Source organism: Rhododendron vialii, chromosome 13a, assembly GCF_030253575.1.
Source record: "Rhododendron vialii isolate Sample 1 chromosome 13a, ASM3025357v1".
NCBI classification, from domain to species: domain Eukaryota; kingdom Viridiplantae; phylum Streptophyta; class Magnoliopsida; order Ericales; family Ericaceae; genus Rhododendron; species Rhododendron vialii.
In genome coordinates this window covers 2,774,630-2,792,947 of record NC_080569.1, presented here as the reverse complement: position 1 = coordinate 2,792,947, position 18,318 = coordinate 2,774,630, and the positions used below count along the sequence as shown (strand labels likewise).

At 38.8% G+C, this 18,318-nt stretch overlaps 3 protein-coding genes and 1 long non-coding RNA gene across 8 annotated transcripts; 2 read left to right on the top strand and 2 right to left on the bottom strand.

The window, feature by feature from the left end:
- Window positions 1-1,121: 1,121 nt before the first annotated feature.
- LOC131312835 (uncharacterized) lies at window positions 1,122-6,574 on the top strand. 4 transcript variants are annotated; one of them, XR_009195997.1, is made up of 4 exons: window positions 1,122-2,107; window positions 2,271-2,512; window positions 3,162-3,264; window positions 5,914-6,574. It is a non-coding gene; the product is annotated as an uncharacterized LOC131312835 (long non-coding RNA). The 4 variants fall into 4 exon arrangements; XR_009195996.1 differs by having other exon boundaries at window positions 1,135-1,244; XR_009195998.1 differs by having other exon boundaries at window positions 1,143-1,244; window positions 2,252-2,512.
- On the bottom strand, window positions 3,308-5,919 carry LOC131312834 (NAC domain-containing protein 2-like). 2 transcript variants are annotated; one of them, XM_058340831.1, is made up of 3 exons: window positions 5,779-5,919; window positions 4,311-4,594; window positions 3,308-3,807 (listed from the first exon to the last, which is right to left on the bottom strand). In XM_058340831.1, the coding sequence occupies exons 1-3, from the start codon at window positions 5,897-5,899 to the stop codon at window positions 3,724-3,726; spliced, it is 489 nt and encodes a 162-aa protein (XP_058196814.1). In that variant the 5' UTR covers window positions 5,900-5,919; the 3' UTR covers window positions 3,308-3,723. The 2 variants fall into 2 exon arrangements, 1 of the variants encoding a protein (XP_058196814.1); XR_009195994.1 differs by lacking the exon at window positions 3,308-3,807 and having other exon boundaries at window positions 3,932-4,594; window positions 4,689-5,919.
- Window positions 6,575-10,168: 3,594 nt separating the features above from the next.
- LOC131312833 (uncharacterized) lies at window positions 10,169-12,843 on the top strand. Its single transcript, XM_058340830.1, has 3 exons — window positions 10,169-10,505; window positions 11,956-12,097; window positions 12,498-12,843. The coding sequence occupies exons 1-3, from the start codon at window positions 10,219-10,221 to the stop codon at window positions 12,579-12,581; spliced, it is 513 nt and encodes a 170-aa protein (XP_058196813.1). The 5' UTR covers window positions 10,169-10,218; the 3' UTR covers window positions 12,582-12,843.
- Window positions 12,844-13,369: 526 nt separating this feature from the next.
- Window positions 13,370-17,459, bottom strand: LOC131312832 (COMPASS-like H3K4 histone methylase component WDR5B). Its single transcript, XM_058340829.1, has 3 exons — window positions 16,669-17,459; window positions 14,716-15,028; window positions 13,370-13,685 (listed from the first exon to the last, which is right to left on the bottom strand). The coding sequence occupies exons 1-2, from the start codon at window positions 17,320-17,322 to the stop codon at window positions 14,738-14,740; spliced, it is 945 nt and encodes a 314-aa protein (XP_058196812.1). The 5' UTR covers window positions 17,323-17,459; the 3' UTR covers window positions 13,370-13,685; window positions 14,716-14,737.
- Window positions 17,460-18,318: the final 859 nt, after the last annotated feature.

The window sequence follows — 18,318 nt, the reverse complement described above, 5'->3', positions numbered from 1 at the left end:
CCGGTGGCAATCTAGTTCATAGCATGTTTTCACGGAAGGGATTTGCTACTAAAAGAACGAAGCAATACAAAATCAACATTTTCCATTGTAACGATCGTGAAATCTCAAGGGGAAAAAAATACTTGACAAAGCTTAATTGGCTCAATTTAAACAGGCAATGGAGCAAAAATTTCATGATCCGTGAGTGATAGAAACATCGTTTTTAGCCTCCCCTCTTTCAAAATGGTGGTTGTCGCAGATTAATAGGTGCAAAACCACCATAAACGGATTGGGATAAATTCCGGCAACAATGAAATCCCATAAATAAAGAACAATGAAAGCAATACAAAATCAAAATCGATCAGCTGAAGAGAATGAAAGATTTGAAGAGACCTGTTACAATGGCATTGAGACCATTCCCATCAGATTCTTTCCGTAACTCCCCTCTGCTCTGCCGATCAACCACCTACTCTCTCTCTCTCTCCGCCGGAGTGAATTTATTCCATAATTCTCTGAAATGGGTTTGATTCAGTGCGACTAAATCTATTTTCTCACAAAAAAATTCACTCAAATCATCTCTGATTATACACTAAACAGAATTCGATTAGCATGATCTAATTCAAGATTTATCTACTTGACAAGACCTACAACTTGAACATTTTCGATCGAGAAATAAACCCCGAATCAGTTCAAAATTTACCAATTACAATCGGTACGCTGTTTCAAAGAACACTTAACATGCGAAGTTGAGATTAAAAAGAGTAACGGCGTCGTTTAGAATTTGTTGCATAACACAACGGTTTTGATGCAATGTGGCCTAGTCTACTTTAACAAAAATAAAACCACTTAAATCATATCCGATTACGCATTAAAAAGCATTTGATTGACATGATCTTGTTCAGAATTAGTGTTCTAGACAAGCCTTCCAACTTGAACAGTTTCGATTGATAAATAAACTGTTACGGAAAGAAAAAGCATTTCACAATTTACCAAATACAAGTTGCAGTCCCTCCCTACAAATCACACTTCGCAGTTTCACCGTGAGAAGTCCCGATTTAATCCGAGCGACGCCGTTTTGAGGAATGAACTCCGTGTTGAAAATGCGAGGTCTCGACAAAAACCGGTCGACGTCGTTCTGAGTAATCGTCATCTTCCCCAACCAACCAAACCGATATCAACGGAGAAAAGGAAGAAACAATGGATGCTAGTTCCTCTTCTCCAAAACGCTAGCCCTAGCTTCAGACATCGCCACTTTCTCAGCCATCGTCACTTCTTCTTCTTCTTCTTTACTGAATTTCATTATATCTCATCAATTAATCTACTTATGTTGTCATCCCTTCTATCGGTAAAATGCAAGAAAACTGAGAATTTTTAATTTATGCGGTGCTCATTTTTTTAATCTTTGTGCTTGCATATAGCCTTTGTCTACAATTGGGTTTGCATGAAGAGTGAATATGGGTAATAAGATACGAAAAAATGCATTTTTGTTTCATTTTTTGATTTTTTGGTGATTGGATAAACAGCTTGGTGGGTTTTTGATTTCAAGAGCAAAATCGAGAGAGCAAGCAGAGAGGTGGTTTCTGCGACTCGAACCTGTGACCACCAGGTCACAGTGGCATAAGCTTACCGTTGTGCTCGGGCCGCCCTCAATTAGTTTTAAATATTATGTCATATTTCTGCTGTTAATTTAGGAGGGGGTGGAGGTGAAGATTCTACAACTGCCTGAAACTTTTTTTTTTTTGTCAATCGATAGAAGAGATTATTTACATCAAATATGAAGTACATAGTACAAATCCGGGACATTACAAACCCTCTAAGGGAAGAAGACCCACGTGGAAAGACTCGAACTCCTGACCTCCTAGTAAAATGAAAGAGTCCTGACCAACTGAGCTCGCCCCAATTGGTTAACGCCTGAAACTTAACATGTGGCATATTTTTTATTTTTCCGTTTCAATCCATAAACCTATGCGCAAACCTACAACCTGTGAGATATGCAACAGAAAATACTTGACATCTAACATAAGCACAATACTCTTGTTTAGCTTTTCTGTTGGTAGTTCTGAGGCAGTCCTAAGAAGGGTTGAGCTTTTCCCAGCCTAAGCCGTTCTACTTTCCAGTTTAGATTTGTGTAACTAGAATTCCAAATCTGTCATTAGAAAAGACGTGTTTTCCCCTGCGGAAGCAGTTCTGCATCTATTCTTCCAAGAGTAGTGGCATTCCCTTGTGCTTTTTTGATGCTCTCAGTTGATTTTGAACTGAATGAAGAATTCAGTGCTAGCTTGTTTGTCCAGAGGAAAATAGGATGAAGCATTGAGCCATTTACGCAAGAGGTTTGCTGACAGGTTACCAGATATTTGGGAGAAACTAGTGATGCAGTGTCAGTTAGAAGTGCAGATGTTCTCCGCCAAGAGTGAAGAAAAGAAGCAGTGCATGGCTTGAAGGAATTGCAGAGTATAACTAGAGGGTCCAAATTTCATGAAAGCTCAAAAAACTGCAGTCAACAAATTTCTACATGCACTCATCTGATTTTGAGGTAGTTTGGATTCCTAACTTTCCATTTGTATGTGATGGTTTTGCTTTGTCCAAAATTGTGATTGGAAAATAACTAGTCCGCCTGTAAAAGCACAAGGATTTTTCTATGCATTTTGTTTGAACTGCGAATTAGTCGCTGATGTTTGTTTAACGAAATATTAGGATTTGATTTGTTGAAGATCAGAAAAACTTAATTCTGGTAATTAACAACTCCGTAGAATGTAATACCGCAAGAACTTAGTAATTGACAACCTGGTAGAATGTAAACTTGGTTTGCTCATTTGGGTACTTGGCCTACTTGACAGCAAGAACTTTGAAATAATCTTGCTCAACTAACTTAATACCGGCAGGAAAGCTGTCTGATATCTGCACTTGATGAAAAGAATACACGTTTTGGTGCCATCTGAATTTGGATACGGTAACCACATCAAGAATTTTAGTGAATGGGAAAGTCACAGTTCTTTATCTTCAAGAAGTTAAGTCCTTTACAAGTGTCATGCAATACCAGTGCACAAATAGCTTCGATTTCCAAGATGTTGTCAAAGCGAATGCCCCGTAAACATGCAAGTTTTGAGGGTTATGTAAATGATGTTCTTATTGGGCGGTAATGTCATGAGGGTTTTCTAAAACTTGCTGTTAATTTGTTGCAGAGTCCTTGCTACGGAGAACATGATATTTGACACTTTCAGGCAAATTTTATTTTCCCGTGGTGAGAAATGGAACACAGCATAGTCTCAAGTCGTTGTATTACAGGTTAGAGAGGTTTAATAAAGTGTCATAAATTCCATGTATTATAGCACAGGTAGAGTTAGATATCCTGTGCAATCATTCTTCCTTACTCTCTTGTGGTGATTGTTTTGTTTTGTTCCTTTTCTCTTTTGCTCATATATACCTATCTACTCTCGTTGCTTGGTGGAACCTCTGTGAATTTGCTATGGAAAATGGAGTTCGAGCTGCTAGGATACAAATGCAACTGGTTGAAAAAGTAACTTTATTCACGACATGACAATCATCAAACACTCAACAATTAGGTTCCTAGAAACATTTATGGTATGGTACTGTGATATCAAGAGATGCAATATTGTACATAAATATACACGAAATGATGAGCACGGGGACTGCCTACCTAACAAAGATAGAAGAACAAAACCTGAACAATCTTGTGGCTCAAATAAAAAATTCCATGTTACCTTGCGGAACATGATTGTTCTACTAAATATTCATTCTTTCCATCTGTGAAAATAGTGCTTCTGGTCCAAAATCTTCATAGATTTTACAAAGAACCCAGTTATCGACCTGAAAAAGAGAAAACAGAGTAATGAGTGGAGAGGACGCCCAGACTCATATACTAGGTTTAGAGGTTATATTTAACCAATGTGGGACAAGCTTCAACACTTTCCCGCACGTACGACCCCACGTGGTGAGGTAAGCAAACAATTCAACACATACGACAACAATCAACTATTAACGACAAACAAAGGGGAAACCAACCATCAACATTCAATGACATAGAGTCTTGTCCAAAAGCCTCCGAAAACCTAGCTCTGATACCATATTAAGACTCAAAACTAATTGGCAATGAGTGGAAAGGCCGTCCAGGCACATATACTAGTTTTAGAGGTTATATTTAACCAATGTGGGACAAGCTCCAACAGAGTACATAAACAATCAGCCAAAGCCAGCAACATGGTTTGCACGCTGCTAAAATTGAAGTATATGCTAGGACTTAAAAGCAGTAGTCAATGTAAATTTCCCATGCACATATAGCTTTACTAGAACTTTAGTAATGGTCGCTTTACCCTTCCATGCTCATGATCACATTTGATTGAACAAATATGATGCTGCAGTCTGTATTCGATCATTTTCCAGTTTGTTTGCAGCCCACTGTGCTGGCTCTGATCACCTTCATAAAAACACAGGTTTTTCTTGACTCCAACTAGCCCGTCCTTGCCAAAGATCACATTACCAGGTGTTGTTCCCTTCCAGTAGCCATTTCCTGCTCTACGATCTGGCCGGAAGACTAGACCATACAAATAGCGCCTCGGTGTCAACACGTAGCATTCCTTTGTTCCATGCCAGTCTCCTTATGCATATACAATGAATTGTCAATAACACAAGAAAAGTTCGCAGACAAATTAAACTTGAGGCACCCGATGATTTGTTTAAGTAAAGAAGACATTTGGATATACAAGATGCGCGTGCCCTTATACTCCTTACAATACCCTCTTAGGTCCGGATATCCTGGATAAATGGACGGTTTTGGAGACAATTTCTCACCAAACCGACCACATCAGTCTTCTAGTTCTAGGAACCGAAACTCACCAAAACTGTCAGCCAAAAAACTGTTATGTATTGAAACAATTCAGTCGGGTTCAGTATAATCAGGTTGGGCCTTAAATTCGGTACGAGTACAGTACAAAACTGAAATTCCATTCGACTGGAAAAGAAATCTTCAGTCCAACTAGTGAAAGGGGCAAGAAAAAGTAGAGACATTGGAAAGAGGAGATAGTGTTGGAAGTAGAGAGGAGAGACCAAGGGGAGGTTTTCCTTTCAAGTTTGTAACTAGGTTACCGTGATGTATCTGTATGTGACATTTAAACATGATGTATCTGTATGTGACATTTAAACGCACAGTTTTGCAGGAAAACTTGAATTCCTCCCTTTTTTCAGGATGTATTTTGCCCATTGAGAAACTTGAAGTTGTGGGTCTCACAACTTTCTTGATAACTGAACATAAAGAAATTTGCAGGGAAGTTAATTGTTTCTCCTTTCTGTGCAACTGAGCCGGGGCCTAAAAGAATTGGCCGCCGGCCTGTCCTGTTTATTAGGTTGACAGATTCTTTAAACCCAAACCAAATGAAGACCAATTCTTGTAATATTTCAAAACTGAAGAAAAAAAAAACTAACTAAAAAGAGCAGAACATTGTTCTCTCTTGGTGAATTCTTTTCACATCCGTAACTGAGAACCTTAAATATCAGTAAGACTATTCTACAAATTTAGTCAATCTATATTCGAAAGCAAACGTTTTTGTGGTCAAATAAAATACTAATGCTACACCAATTTTTCCATGAACTACTTAAAAGTATCATCTAACTATGCTTGAGAAAAAGATTAAAAAAAAAAAAAAACCTATGCTTGGGAAACGGGTTTTCTGCACACTGTCGACTAGCGTGTATTGTATGCATGCAAGTATATGTTTATATAATGGAAAACTAATGGAGATTGCGAATAACAAGTTTGAGGGGAACATGTTGCAATTTGCAAACCTGGGAAGAAATCTTGAGGATTGTGATTACTGAGGTTTGCTATGATTAATCTGTCTATTAGAATTGGCTGGTTTGTAAATTTGTTGTTTAGTTGATGCATCAAAAAGTAATCCAAATCCATTCTTTCTGTCTCAGGTCCCACAGAAGCCCCTGTAAATTCTATGAGCACTGTAGATCTGCGAAACAAGTTTATGGAGTAAGTTGGAAACAGGGTGGTATGTGGTTTTTCGCGGTGGTGAATAGCGGCTGTAAAAAAAGGAAGAAGACTATAGTAGACTTACATAATGAAAAGGTTTGGAGAGATATATAAGAGAGGAGAGAAAGAACTGGTAAAAGGTTTTGAGAGGTTTTGGTTTTATAGCCTTTAGGCAGAACAAGAAACCTAAGAACACAACTTCTGGACAAAACCGCGTTTGGAGCCATTCGATGTTTGTGGGTTCACGTGCATCGAACGGCTCTTAATGCAGTTGTGTTATTGATTGCTCTAGGCAGAATGCATCTTTTATGGGAACAAAAGGAAATCTATTAGAACTGGGAATCCTGCGATATTTTTTTTTTATCTGCGGAATCCTGCGACTTGGAATCCTAAACCGCCTTTGTTTAGGATTCTGTTCTCGATTCCAACTTTCTTTTTCTTTAGAAGGCTTTCATTGTTTGTTGGGTCATGGTTCTTTCTATTTTTGTCCACTAATTACCCCTACGTGGGAAAATGTATGGGTGTTTTGCATTAAATCTAAACTCTTTGCGCGTGAACATGGTATTGATCAGTTTCAAGAATTGAGTATTTCTATATCAACGATGCATACAAATTCAAGTTACTTTTTACTCAGCTCGTTATCGGCTCATTTGATCAAATGGATTCCCTTGGTAAACAAATCAAACTTGAATATACTACTCTTAATGCTCGTGATTGGTTAGCAGTCATTAGTTGAGATGTGAGTGTTTTGATCTGATAAATGCAGTGAGTTATAAGAAAATTATTGACGCACGTTAAAATTAAACGTTAATAATTCATTATTCAATTCGTTTACGTAATCCTTTAAAATGTTCTACGTTCCGTTTTTAATAGCCGTACAGCGCTTGCGCTTTCTTGTACTGCTACTGCCCGGAAAACAATTTAACCTCAAGAAAGGGACTCGGCTCCCATCCACTTTGGTCTAGCCTCGGTTCCCATAAAAAACAATTTAATCTTAATGCATTGGAAATTTTATCAACTGATATCTGCTTAACGTGATTTTTGACGTGGTTGATGTTCTCAGCGATCTCTAAAAAGTAAACGATTCCCGATCAAATACTCATACTTGACAAAGCTTAATTGGCTCAATTTAAAAAGGCAATGGAGCAGAAATTTCATGATCCGTGAGTGATAGAAACATCGTTTTTAGCCTCCCCTCTTTCGAAATGGTGGTTGTTGCAGATTAATGGGTGCAAAACCACCATAAACGGATTCGGATAATTCCGGCGACAATGAAATTCCATAAATAAAGAACAATGAAAGCAATACAAAATCAAAATCGATCAGCTGAAGAGAATGGAAGATTTGAAGAGACCTGTTACTATGGCATTGAGACCATTCCTATCAGATTCCTTCCGTAATTCTCTCTCTCTCTCTCTCCCCGCCGGAGTGAATTTTGCATAATTCTCTGAAATGGGTTTGATTCAGTGTGACTAAATCTATTTTCTCACAAAAAAATTCACTGAAATCATCTCACTAAACAGAATTCGATTAGCATGATCTTATTCAAGATTTATCTACTTGACAAGACCTACAACTTGAACTTTTTCGATCGAGAAATAAACCCCGAAACAGTTCACAATTTACCAATTACAATCGATACGCGGTTTCAAAGAACACTTCGCATGCGAAGTTGAGATTAAAAAGTGTAACGGCGTCGTTTAGAATTTGTTGCATAACACAACGGTTTTGATGCAATGTGGCCTAGTCTACTTTAACAAAAATAAAACCACTTAAATCATATCCGATTACGCATTAAAAAGCATTCGATTGACATGATCTTCATCAGGATTAGTGTTCTAGACAAGCCCTGCAACTTGAACAGTTTCGATCGATAAATAAACCCGGCATAAATTCACAATTTACCAAATACAAGTTGCAGCCCCTACAAATCACACTTCGCAGTTTCACCATGAGAAGTCCCGATTTAATCCGAGCGACGCCGTTTTGAGGAATGAACCTCCTTGTTGAAGATGCGAGGTCTCGACAAAAACCGGTCGACGTCGTTCTGAGTAATCGTCATCTTCCCCAACCAACCAAACCGATACAACGGAGAAAAGGAAGAAACAGTGGATGCTAGTTCCTCTTCTCGAAAACGCTAGCCCTAGCTTCAGACATCGCCACTTTCTCAGCCATCGTCAGTTCTTCTTCTTCTTCTTCTTTACTGAATTTCATTATATCTCATCAATTAATCTACTTATGTTGTCATCCCTTCTATCGGTAAAATGCAAGAAAACCGAGAATTTTTAATCTTTATGCTTGCATATAGGATATCCTTTGTCTACAATTGGGTTTGCATGAAAAGTGTGAATATGGGTAACAAGATACGAAAAATTGCATTGTTGTTTCATTTTTTGGTGATTGGATAAACAGCTTGGTGGGTTTTCAATTTCAAGAGCAAAATCGAGAGAGCAAGCGGAGAGGTTGTTTCTGCGACTCGAACCTGTGACTACCAGGTCACACTGGCGCAACCTTACCGTTGTGCTCGGGCCACCCTCAATAAGTCCTTACATAAAGGTACCTCAGTTGTCTTTATGTTTCTATCTTGCTGTAATTTGCAAACCCGGGAAGAAATCTTGAGGATTGTGATTACTGAGGTTTGCTATGATTAATCTGTTTATTAGAACTGGCTGGTTTGTAAATTTGTTGTTTAGTTGATGCATCAAAAAGTAATCCAAATCCATTCTTTCTGTCTCAGGTCCCACAGAAGCCCCTGTAAATTCTATGAGCACTGTAATGAAGGTTTGGAGTAAGTTGGAAACAGGGTGGTATGCGGTTTTTCGCGGTGGTGAATAGCGGCTGTAAAAAAAGGAAGAAGACTATAGTAGACTTACATAATGAAAAGGTTTGGAGAGATATATAAGAGGAGAGAAGGAACTGGTAAAAGGTTTTGAGGAGGTTTTGTTTTTATAGCCTTCAGGCAGAACAAGAAGTCTAAGAACACAACTTCTGGACGCAACCGCTTTTGGAGCCGTTTGATGTTTGTGGGCTCACGTGCATCAAACGAACGGCTCTTAATGCAGTTGTGTTATTGATTGCTCTAGGCAGAATGCATCTTTTATGGGAACCAAAGGATCCTGCGACTTGGAATCCTAAACCGCCTTTGTTTAGGATTCTGTCCTCGATACCAACTTTGTTTTTCTTTAGAAGGCTTTTCTTGTTTGTTGGGTCATGGTTCTTTCTATTTTTGTCCACTAATAACCCGTACATGGGAAAATGTATGAATTTTTTTGCATCAAATAAACTCTGTACACGTGAACGTGGTATTGATGAGTTTCAAGAATTGAGTATGTCTATATCAACGATATGAATTCAAGTTTTATAGCTCGTTTGAACAAATATATGGATTCCACTAATTCATTGTTCACTAATTCATTGTTCGATTCGTTCACATAATCCTTCAACTACGCTCCTGTTTTTAATCCTTATACGGCGCTTGTGCTTTCTTGTACTATTTTAGTACTACTACTACCTGGAAAACAATTTAACCTCAGGGAAGGGACTCGGCTCCCTTCCGGATTGGACCAATCTCGGTCATTTGTGGACCCGGTAACCGGGCCCACAACAATGATTAATATTGTTCACTTTTAGAGCTCGCCGAGAATACCAACCTCGTGTTACCGGGCTCACAACAATGATTTGAGTTGTTCACTTTTAGAGCTAGTCGAGAACACTGATCACGTCGAAAATCAAGTTGATCGAATACCGGGTGATATGATTTTGAAATGCATTAAGCTTGCAAAATAAAATTAGCACAATAATTTTTTATTATTATTGTGGGCCCAAGAACAACCCTCAAATGTCTGAAACTGGAGACCAAATTCGATGGAAGCTGAAAACGGAATTTAACCTAAAGAAAGAAAGAATCAATGACTTTCACTTCATTTCAAAAAGATATCAACCTTTAATATTCGTGTCATTTTTCTTGTTTATATTTTTCAATCTATATTATTTTTTATAAGTTTGAAAACATTATATAATATATCTAATAAGAAATTATCAAATAAGATCAATATCGCATATTTTTAAAAATTCATATTAAAAGATATAAAAAATGAAATTGACATAAATATTAAAAATTGACATTTTTTTTTTGGACCGGGTGAGTAAAAAAATAGTAGTAGACAAAATGAGGACAAAAAAAGAAAAGAAAAGGGGTCTTTCAAGTTTGAAGCCACAGGCCTCTCTCCCACACACAAACCGAAATGATAGCTATATCGGCTCTCACTCCCTCTCTCTCCTGTCGTTCACTGCGACCCCATTTCTCTCATCGTCAAACCCTCCATTCCAATCCCAGTTTCTGCCCAAAACCCGCTTCAATCCATCCGCAAACAACCCTTATCCGCAACAGAACCGCCGTTCTTGGAAGCAATTCGAATGACCCGAAGGAGTCGGCGTTCATGGACGAAAACGGCGCCGTCGATGATATGGATGGGTATATGAACTATCTCTCTCTAGAGTATGACTCCGTTTGGGACACCAAGCCCTCCTGGTGAGCTTTTTCCCTTCATGGGTATTCTCTCAATTCTGTGCAATCCATGTTGCTTTTTAAGCCCTGTTTGGGTCAGTTCAATTCCATCTTCACTTCCCTTCTGGTTTCGTAATTTCTTTCGGACATTTTGTGTGCACTTCTTGAAGTGTTCTTAGGAGTGCACTGAAAAATGGGGTGTGACTGAAATTTGTGCTAGTTCCTGCTAAATTATAGATTTAGTTTCTTATTTCCACTCTTGGGAATCCAATTGGAGAAGCTTATGGTACAACCTTGATCATTAGTTTCATAATCTAACCGAAATGATTCGTAAATAACACTAAATATTTTGCTTACTATAACCAAAATACTAATACTGTACAGATAAACCAAACAACTGTGTAACAAATCTAACCATGAACCACAAGATAGGCAACTAACCATGAAATTCGTACCTAACTATAGACATACTTAACTTCTCTTCTCTAGGGTATATTCCTATTCGTAACTACGTCAAAACAGTACATAACATAAAGCAAAAAATACATGACATGAACCAAAAGAATTACAGAAGATCAAACGAAAGAAGTATGTAACATTAGCCATGTGCTCCACAGCCTTGTCCAATGCAGTTATTCGAATTATCTCTTTGGCTTTAGGTTCGATTTGTTTAGGGCAGATATAGGGCATTGTAATTGAAGAATTTTGAAGGAAAGAAAGAAAATTGTATAAGCACTTAATCAGAAGGAAAAAGTTTAATGGAAGACTAGGCGAGCAGTGATCATTGATAGTTTTTCTCAGGAGAGTGGTCTTGAAATGAAAATAGAGTGGAATAGAGTATAACATGATTACACCATAACTATATTGACGAATGGTTTCTGTATACATCAGGAATTGTGGCTATTGTACTTCGGTGAGAATTTGTTTCGACTACTGACCACATTACTGACCTTCTGATTCACTTGCCCCTTCGTTTTGATTTTGCCCGAGTATCCAACGATTTTTGTAAATTGTAATCATGCTTTCAGCAGTTCGTGGGAAAATGTTACTTCCAGGACCTTGGAATGATTTGTATCTGCCGTTGATAAGAATACATATTTTTTACTCATTTTATCTACCTTCTCAGCGAATGACAAGTGATGCTTTAAGATGATTCTTTGTTTCCTATCCTCATCGATTGGGTAATGAATAATTGGTAACCCAGGGGTGCCACCGAAGCATACTGTTTATTCCCTGAATTTTAACTAGAAATGAGCACCCGCCATTTGTCAAAGAAGTGAGGTCTGTAAGCTAGATTTGGAATGTGTCATTTATATCGAATAGAACTGAATTCTTTCTTTCATTTATTTTTGGTAAGTTCAATTTTATTAGAACCACCAAATACTTTCATTTTGTTTTGTTTTGTTTATTATACAACCAAATTACGTCTTTCCAATGTGCTTGTGTTGTAGTTTTAACTTGATTCTTTTGTTAGGTGCCAACCATGGACAATAACGCTGACTGGAGTAGTAGGGATTGCCTCTAGCTGGCTAATTCTGCACTCCATACTAGTGACTGCAATAGTTCTCTCACTTATTTGTGCATGGTGGTACATCTTTTTGTATTCTTACCCCAAGGTATGAACTTTCTCTTTGTTGTCTCTGCCTCTTGTGATTAAATTTTCCTAATATTGCAAAGTGCTGACTATGCCTGCATTGTGGTTATTTTTTGTTCATTTTTTTCAAAATTTGCTGAGAAATTCCACGGGGTACTACTTCCTGATTTATCTTGTTTTGGTTCTTTTTCTCCATGTAGCTTAAGACATGGAACGGGGAAACACCCAATAGCGCATGCACCACCTTTTCCCTCCCTTTTTTTTTTTCTTTTTTTTCTTTTAGCATATAAGGCTATAAGCCTCTCCTATATTCTAGGATGATTATTTCTTTTTGGTTGTTTGGTCACTCTGACGTACGGCAACATCTGCAAGAGAAAGGATAGAAGCTCCCTTTGAACTTTTCCTCCTCTCTTTTTTCTCAGGCATATTCGGATATGATTGCAGAGCGGAGAAAGAAAGTGACGGACGGTGTTGAAGACACGTTCGGTTTGAGAAATACCCAATGACATTGACAGGGAGGGGTGGAGATGGGGTTGGGACGAGAGAATTTTGGCTTCGGTAGAGGACACAATTTATGTAACCGTATGCGTTGACCTCACACGAAACTGATAGTAGCCGGGAAGAGTATTTGGGATGTGGAAATGATTTATGAGTACTCATCTGTAGTACCTATGCATATGCCCGAATAAACTTGAAACACAATTATGTGTATTGTTCCAACTTCTCTAATGGAGAACCCGCGCTAGCTAACCTGCTTCAAAAAATTAACCTCAGTCTATACAGTAGCTGGTTGAGTTTCCATATATATTACTATATCTTTTTCCAAAGTCCCACTCTTTGGAATCCTGGGTTGTCACACAATTCTCAAATTGTAATGGTCAGTTCCACTAAAACTAGGCGATATATGTTAGTGAACTCTTTGGCGACAGACTTGAGTCACTTGATGCTAGGAGCAGTGCTTGCTCCAACCAATAATTCTCTTGCAAAGAACGTAGAAAAAAAGAGAGCAAGGCACAGAGGGTTAATTAACTTTGTTGTGCCTACAAGGAATCGAAAATTTCACCCCAAGACTTCTGAATTCTTGAGTCTTGACATGGCAACAACAAACCTGCTTTATATTTGCAATTTCGCTCCCAAAAGTTTTAATCTCAGCTCGCAGCGGAATTTTATCATACAATATATGATTTGCCCATAAACCTTAACAAAAATGGATAGTTATTGTGGGCACAGTCAGCACAGCACTTTGCTATACCCAAAATTACACCAAAACCTCTGGAATTTCAAGAGAAAGAAATGACAGAACATAGAAAGCCCATATTGTGTTAAAACTTGTGGAACTTGCATCCACCAAGTCAGGAAGGCCATGTTGTTGGCTTTAGCCTCTACACAAAAAGGATCAGAAATCAGAACTATTTATAAAATTTACACACTGCTTTACATAAAAGACCCAAATAATGTAGCAAAGTCTCCTGGTCTTCTTGAAGGATTGAACCTGCCTTCATCTAGTAATGACTTTAACTCATGGTCATGATACAGAAGTATCACACTTGCTTGGTCTTTGCAGCTCCATCCAATTGCATATTCTCTAGCATTCATGTATTATGTTCAGCCTGCATCATATTTTGAATAATGCATTATTGAATGGATCAAGCACCAAAAGGGGATGCTTTCTTCCCATGAAATGTGGAAAGAACCTTTCTAATGGCCGCATTTCTGCATTCCTCAATACAGTATAAAATTTGGAATTGTATGAAAACTAGTACTACATCAAAGGCCTCTCATCCAACGCTGGCTTGTGTTTAGCGAGGACAGTGAATTTCCCTTGGCTGAAAATCTACTCCCACTTATAAAAGGGTGTACTTTCATCTTATAGAACCAAAACAGGCAATATTGAAGTTAAGAGTCATACTATGAATAGGTGCAACTAGAATGGGAAAGAAGCACCATAAATTAGCTTTGTACAAGGGTTGACATATTACTAGGGTATGAAGTACTTCATGTGGTTGTGAACATAGCCAGGTAGCACCAAAGCTTTGATTTCCCTTCTGGTGGCACTCTTGTGGTGTCATTTGCCACGTCAAGGGTTTGAGCCACAGTACCCCACTCTATCACCCAAAAAAGAACATGGCTAGGTAGTATCTCCAACACTACTAGTTACATTAGCTAGTCAAAAGTACAAAAAAAAAAAGTACTTTCTTTATTTTGTCTATTTTACTTTTTGAAGAGGAGGACCGCTTGCATTGGCTAGTAGGGGAAAAGGGAGAGAATTGGCATTTCATACATAGTAGGGATCCACTTTTAGTAGCTAGTGGAAAAAAACCCAAGGCAAAAATGCTAATGGAGAAGAGAGCCTCTTGGAGTGCCAAAATAAAGCCTTTACTAGCTACTTAAGCCATTCGAAGGGCCTCTTGGAGATGCTCTTAGCTAGTGTCCACATTGCAACCATGATGGATGTGATATGATGAGGAAAAGCAACTGGAATGACTGAAACTTGCTACAAAGGCTATACAAGTTGCATTATGTCTATTCTTAAAAATCTGATTCAAGTCTTCCACAACTACTCCGGATACTTGAGAAAATCAAAATTTGGGGGGCAGAAAGAGTGAATTTGAAAACTTACTCCAATAGGAAGAAACTTACCCGTGCACAGTTGCTTCTGAATTCACGTATCCTGAACCCAAATCCTTACTGTTCTATCGCCATCAAGGCCAGCAGAAGCAATTTTGTTCTCAGTGGGGTGGCATGTAACCGAGATAACAGCATCAGTATGGCCTTCAATTTTTTGAACCAAGTTCTTCCCTTGAAGATCCCACAAGTAAACACAGTTATCCTCAGATCCGCTGACAATGTATTTTCCATTCGTCACTGAAAATGTGGATGTTATGCAATATACTTGATTCGTGTGACCCGTGTAAATTTTCAAGAACTTCCCAGTTGAGTAGTTCCAAAGCTTCTGTATCGACAAACAAAATTAAATTAGAAAAGGGAGGTAACAGATCTGTATGACCTAAGAATTCTTCAACTGTATATTCCTTTACTTTACTTTGACAAACACAAATTCACTAATTGAGAGTTTCAACTTGGTCAGTATGAGCTAGCTTTCCAGTCCTCGATCACAAAAAAAAGAGTTTGAAATTTGTAGAACTCTAACACAAGATACGAATGCAGAAAATAAACTACAGGAAAGCACAAAACACACCAAGAACTCTAGACCACAGTTGATGCAATTGTTTCGGTACCATAAAGAGAATACAAGAGACCATTATTAATGCTTCAATATATAGGTTGGGTCACAGCTACATGAAAACACGGAAAAAGAGCAAAGCATTGTGGATTGTGCTCGTTGTTCTTATGAAAGTAAGCATCAGATTCAAATTTTTACAAAGCTGATTCTACTCAAATTTCACAGCAGCCAACACAGTTTTTATAAAATCAGTCAAGATGTTAGTTCAACATGCCAAGTTCATACTACATTACACACTGTTTTTCACCAATCAACCAAATAAAAAAAAACTAACTAAAAATGCCACAGCCTTAAGATGAATAAACCAAATGAACTAAACCAACCTTTAAGTCCCAATCAATTAATGTCAGTTACATGAAAGAGTTTTCCCATGAGCTCTATCAAGTGTACTCTGCAATATCCAAAATGTAGATCCTTATGAACCACAGCCCTTAAATGTCAATATTGGTCTATCAATCCCCATAGTGTAACCCTAACTGTAGAAAGATTGGATTTTTTCTTAACTAGGTAGCCAAGAATCGTCACTCCTCCTAATTCAGTGGCGGATACAGCTTAGGACTGGTGGGGGCACAGGACTCCAGCGGATTTTTAAATTTTTTTTTTTTATAACTGTAAGAAAAAATTAATACTCCAATACCATTCTCAACGACATTCTAATGTAGGACTCAAGGCTAAATACAAAGTTCCGCTTAAATATGAGATAGAGAAGGGTGTTGACGTACCCTGCGGGCCACGACGGTGCTTCAGGACAGTTGAATCATTAATTACTCATGAGCAAGCCTCCATTTACTAAATTTTTGGCTCCAAACTACCACGTGTTAACAGAATTAGTACAACTACTATCTCATCACACAATGCAAATCAAACAAGGATCCTTTCACCTACTTCCTAATTCCACTATTTATCTTCTTAAATCTATCAATAACTCCTCTCTTTGAAGATGATTCATTTAGAACTAAAAATTGAATTATTTTACTTGTCCATATAAATAATTGTGGAAACCACAAAATTTTCTAAAATATAAATCATTTTTGAATTTTTCCTTTGTGATACTTATGTACTTTAAAATGGTATGATAACACTTTTTCTAATTGGAATCTTGGAGAATTAATTCAAAAGAAAATCAAGATGTGTTAGATTCTTAAAAACGAGATAAATCATTATTTTCTTCACAACGAAGTCCAATAGGTTGGATTGTTCCCCCAGATGTACAAATTTCTCCCTATGCCACTGTCCTAACAACCACATTGGCCGAATTAAAAGATGCATATCGAGGAAAATAAGCAACCAATTGTTCAGAAAATTGATCATACAGCTAAACAATCAGCAGAATCATAATAGTAACTTACGAGACTATTATCGAGCGTTGCAACAAGAATAAACTTTCCATTAGGCGAGAACTTGGCAAACGACACAGCCGTAGCCTCATCAAAAAGGTTCTTCAACCACGTCCCCGTGGCCGCGGCCCAAATCTTACACGACCCATCATGACTCCCCGACACAATCAGCGACCCGTCCCGATTAAAATGCACCGACGTCACGGGCATCGAGTGGGCCCTTATCGCGTGCAAGCAGCGCCCCGTCTTGACGTCCCAAACCCTAACGGTCTCGTCGAAGGAGCCGGAGACGATGAGGTCGGACTGGGGGTTGAAGTTGACGCAGAAGACGAAGTCGGTGTGGCCCTTGAGGGTCTTGACGCAGTCCTTGGAGCGCGCGTCCCATATGCGAAGGGTGCGGTCGTCGGAGGCGGAGGTGAGGTAGTGGGAGTCAGAGGACCAGGCGAGGTCGGAGACGCCGGCGGAGTGGCCGGAGAAGACGGAGAGGAGGGCTAGGGTTTGGGAGGAGTAGATGAGGATGGTTTTGTCCAGGGAGGCGGAGGCAAGGAGGGTGCCGTCGTTGGAGAATTTCACGCAGGAAACGGCGCGGGTGTGGCCTGTTAGGGTTTTTAGATGTCTGTAGGGGCGGTACGGCGGGGGTTGGGCGGTGGCGGTGTTGCTAGCCATGCCGAGCTAAAGCCGAGAATCCGCCGCGGACATGGATTTTGTCACATGGTAATAAAAACTTCGATTTATAGACCCCGCTCCCGTTTTCAATTTTTCGGTCCGGGCTGATTTGAGCCCATTCACACGAGAAAAAAAAAAAAGGGTTAGAATTTTAATGCAACCTTCACAATATCAATATGCTTTGACGGATGGTCATGCACTTTCGGTCTTGTTATTGTCAATTCATTGCACTAATGATAAGTACACTATAAGACAAAAAAAAAAACGTATTTATGTGAAATTTTTATACTATTTAATACACATTCATATATTTATTATTATCAATCCATTGAGCTGATTTTAGAATTTTTCATGCACTTTTTTTGAATGTATGAACATTTTTAGTAGTATTATTATCCAAAACAGTTTAGTTTGCATTTTCCTTCAATTTTTTGCTAGACTCGCCATTTCAATTTAAATTTACACAAAATTTAAGGAAAAAGTTATTGTTCTTGCCAAAATTAACAACTTACCATATTTTGGGAATGTAGTGGCCCGAATAAATGGGGCTCCGTACTTACTCCGAAGACATCACCGAGCTCCGTACCGACCCCGGAAGCATATTACCGAGGGCTCCGTACCGATCCCGGAGACATACCACCGAGGGCTCCGTACCGACCCCGGAAACATATTACCGAGGGCTCCATACCGACCCCCGAAACGCAGCACCAAGGGCTCCCGAGCAAGCCCTGATGAGACACAGCATCTCTAATAATCCTCACAAAGGGTTGACCTAGCCATGTGCTCCGTAACCGCCTTATTCGGTGCGTCATCTATGATGTCACCCGAGCGTACTCTTCACGCACTAGCTTGGAGGCCAAGCAAACCTAGGTCTATAAATACAAAAGGATACTCATTTTTTAGAGGGATGTCATTCTTCCCTAACCCGAGATCTACATTCTCCCCTGAAATCTAACTTGATCGTCGGAGGGTCACTGGGCTTTCCCAGCCCTAGTG